The sequence below is a fragment of the Stigmatopora argus genome, chromosome 13 (genome assembly GCF_051989625.1).
Source record: "Stigmatopora argus isolate UIUO_Sarg chromosome 13, RoL_Sarg_1.0, whole genome shotgun sequence".
Lineage (NCBI taxonomy): Eukaryota > Metazoa > Chordata > Actinopteri > Syngnathiformes > Syngnathidae > Stigmatopora > Stigmatopora argus.
In genome coordinates this window covers 17,732,952-17,736,336 of record NC_135399.1, presented here as the reverse complement: position 1 = coordinate 17,736,336, position 3,385 = coordinate 17,732,952, and the positions used below count along the sequence as shown (strand labels likewise).

Sequence of the window (3,385 nt, the reverse complement as noted above, 5' to 3'; positions counted from 1 at the left end):
ATATATTCCATTTTTCACCAATGATGCCCCTTTGAGCCTCTCGGTCGACGTCACCTGACGAGTTTTTACTTCAAAATAAATAATGATCAGAGTTACTATATTCCAGTGTGGATGAATAACGTCCAGTCATTGAATAGCACCTCCCATGATTCACCCGAGTGGCCAGGGTTCTGACGCCAGCGCTAATTGGGGTACGGGTCTGTCGCCGGCTAGATGTCCGGTACGTATCCTTTGGACGGTTGAGTTGGGGGTGGGGGGAGGCTCGCCGGGGGGCCGCGTCACGGGGTCACGGGGGGGGGGGGGGGGGGGTGGGTGGGATCCCGTCACCCGTCTGGCTTTGGGCGCCGTGATCCGAGAGGAGCGTTGGCGTCACATGCCTGAGGGCGGACGGGAAAAGAAAGCGTGAGGGGGGGGGGTTAGGGTTTAAAAAAAAGTATCTTTCATGAAATGATTCATTTATTTATTCAGCTCTGATTTTTTTTAATGAAAAAAGTGGTGAAAAGAAAAAGATAGGGTCAGCAAACAGCCCCCGATTTTGAAAGGTGTCTGCGAGAGCCACGAGTGCGTTTCAAAATAAAGACAGGAGGGGTGGAGCCCATCGGAATGGGCGCTCGCTTACTTTCCAACGTCCTGTCCAAGTCGGCGATGAAGTCCTCCAGTTCTTTGGTGTCGCCCATTTTGGCTGTGGGGAAATAAATATGCGCCAAAAACATGAACTTACTTCCTTTGTCCAAAAAAAACATTGCCGGACTTCTGGCCTTGAAGTTTTAGGCCTGCTTTAAGCATCTATTTTAACCCTCAAATGACAATATATCTCTCTGGTATTAATCGTGCAAATTTGAAAAATGGAAAAACGTGGCTGTTGCGCGTTTGTGGCGGCGGCCAACTCACGTTTGGGGGAGACGTGGCCGGGCGAGTGGAGTCTCTCGTCGCTCGGGCTGGAGCTCAGGCTGCTTCGCCCCAGCGAGTCGGCGCCTGAGGGAGGGACAGACGCAACGCCACGCTTAGGAGAAATCAACATCCGACCTTTCTGAAACGCACACACGGGGTCTTTCACAATGTTTGACCCCGTTGCGTAGGCCAATTTTTGTCGGAATGACCTCAATTTTTCACATCTTGTATAGAAACGTTTCAAGTTTTTGTGTGTAACGTTTGGCATTTCTTTCTTTTCAGGTTGGGAAATGGCATTCTTTAAAAATGACCAGGTATAGTAAGGCTTTTTTTCTTATAAAACGACATAGTATAGTAAGGCTTTTTTTCTTATAAAACGACATAGTATAGTAAGGCTTTTTTTTCTTAAAAAACGACATAGTATAGTAAGGCATATTGTCTTAAAAAATGACATAGTATAGTAAGGCTTTTTTCTTTAAAAAATGACTTAGTATAGTAAGGCTTTTTTTTCTTAAAAAACGACATAGTATAGTAAGGCATATTGTCTTAAAAAATGACATAGTATAGTAAGGCTTTTTTCTTTAAAAAATGACTTAGTATAGTAAGGCTTTTTTTTCTTAAAAAACGACATATTATAGTAAGGCTTTTTTTCCTTATAAAACGACATAGTATAGTAAGGCTTTTTCTCTTAAAAAACGACATAGTATAGTAAGGCTTTTTCTCTTAAAAACGACATAGTATAGTAAGGCCTTTCTCTTAAAAAACGACATGGTATAGTAAGGCTTTTTTTCTTAAAAAACGACATAGTATAGTAAGGCTTTTGTATTGAAAAAACGACATAGTATAGTAAGGCTCTTTTTCTTAAAAAACGACATAGTATAGTAAGGCTCTTTTTCTTAAAAAACGACATAGTATAGTAAGGCTTTTTTTCTTAAAAAACGACATAGTATAGTAGGGCTTTATTTCTTTAAAAATGACATAGTATAGTAAGGCTTTTTTTCTTAAAAAACGACATAGTATAGTAAGGCTATATTTCTTTAAAAAACGACATAGTATAGTAAGGCTTTTTTTCTTGTAAAACGACATAGTATAGTAAGGCTCTTTTTCTTAAAAAACGACATAGTATAGTAAGGCTTTTTTTCTTATAAAACGACATAGTATAGTAAGGCTTTTTTTCCTTATAAAACGACATAGTATAGTAAGGCTTTTTTTCCTTATAAAACGACATAGTATAGTAAGGCTTTTTCTCTTAAAAAACGACATAGTATAGTAAGGCTTTTTCTCTTAAAAACGACATAGTATAGTAAGGCCTTTCTCTTAAAAAACGACATGGTATAGTAAGGCTTTTTTTCTTAAAAAACGACATAGAATAGAAAGGCTTTTTTTCTTAAAAAACGACATAGTATAGTAAGGCTTTTTTAAAATAAAACGACATAGTATGGTAAGGCTTTTTTTCTTAAAAAACGACATAGTATAGTAAGGCTTTTTTTCTTGTAAAACGACATAGTATAGTAAGGCCTTTTCTCTTAAAAAACAACATAGTATAGTAAGGCTTTTTTTCTTATAAAACGACATAGTATAGTAAGGCCTTTTCTCTTAAAAAACGACATAGTATAGTAAGGCTTTTTTTCTTATAAAACGACAGTATAGAAAGGCTTTTTCTCTTAAAAACGACATAGTATAGTAAGGCCTTTCTCTTAAAAAACGACATGGTATAGTAAGGCTTTTTTTCTTAAAAAATGACATAGTATAGTAAGGCTTTTGTATTGAAAAAACGACATAGTATAGTAAGGCTCTTTCTCTTAAAAAACGACATAGTATAATAAGGCTTTTTTAAAATAAAACGACATAGTATGGTAAGGCTTTTTTTCTTATAAAATGACAGTATAGTAAGGCTTTTTTCTTAAAAAACGACATAGTATAGTAAGGCTTTTTTTTCAACAAAAAAAAAACGACATAGTAAGGTTTTTTCTTAAAAAAACGACTTAGTATAGTAAGGCTATTTTCGTTAAAAACGACATAGTATAGTAAGGCTTTTTTTTGTAAAAAAACAACATAGTATAGTAAGGCTTTTTGCGTAAAAACGACATAGTCAAGCTTTCTTTTCTTGTTGTGCAGGCTTTTCTTATACTGTTCTGGTCAACTCTGAGCTGAAAAGTGAGAACTTGGAGGACACGGGCATCGAACCAACTACCTTTTGCATGGTAAGCAGGCACTCTCCTATTTGAGCTAACTGGCCAACACACCTCCCTATTTTGGACTAGCTCATTATTTTTCTGTTGGTCTTGAAGAGTGACAAAATGGAGGATGCAGGAATTGAACCAACTTCCTTTTGCATGGTAAGTAAGTGCTCTCTCATTTGAGTTAACTGACCATCACACTTACTTACCTACTTAGCCATTGACTGGCTTACCTTTTTTGTGTTTGTTTTGAATAGTGGCAAATAGGAGAATGCGGGTATCGATCCTGCTACCTTTGGCATGGTAAGCTGGCA

At 37.2% G+C, this 3,385-nt stretch overlaps 1 protein-coding gene across 1 annotated transcript in view; it reads right to left on the bottom strand.

The window, feature by feature from the left end:
- Positions 1-369: 369 nt before the first annotated feature.
- rgcc (regulator of cell cycle) overlaps positions 370-3,385 on the bottom strand; it is a 7,210-nt gene continuing 4,194 nt past the window's right edge. Inside the window, exons 3-5 of the mRNA XM_077617693.1 lie at positions 856-975; positions 620-682; positions 370-377 (exon numbers count right to left, since the gene is read on the bottom strand). Of these exons, the coding sequence (XP_077473819.1) occupies positions 370-377; positions 620-682; positions 856-975 (191 nt within the window). The remainder of the gene's footprint in view (positions 378-619; positions 683-855; positions 976-3,385) is intronic.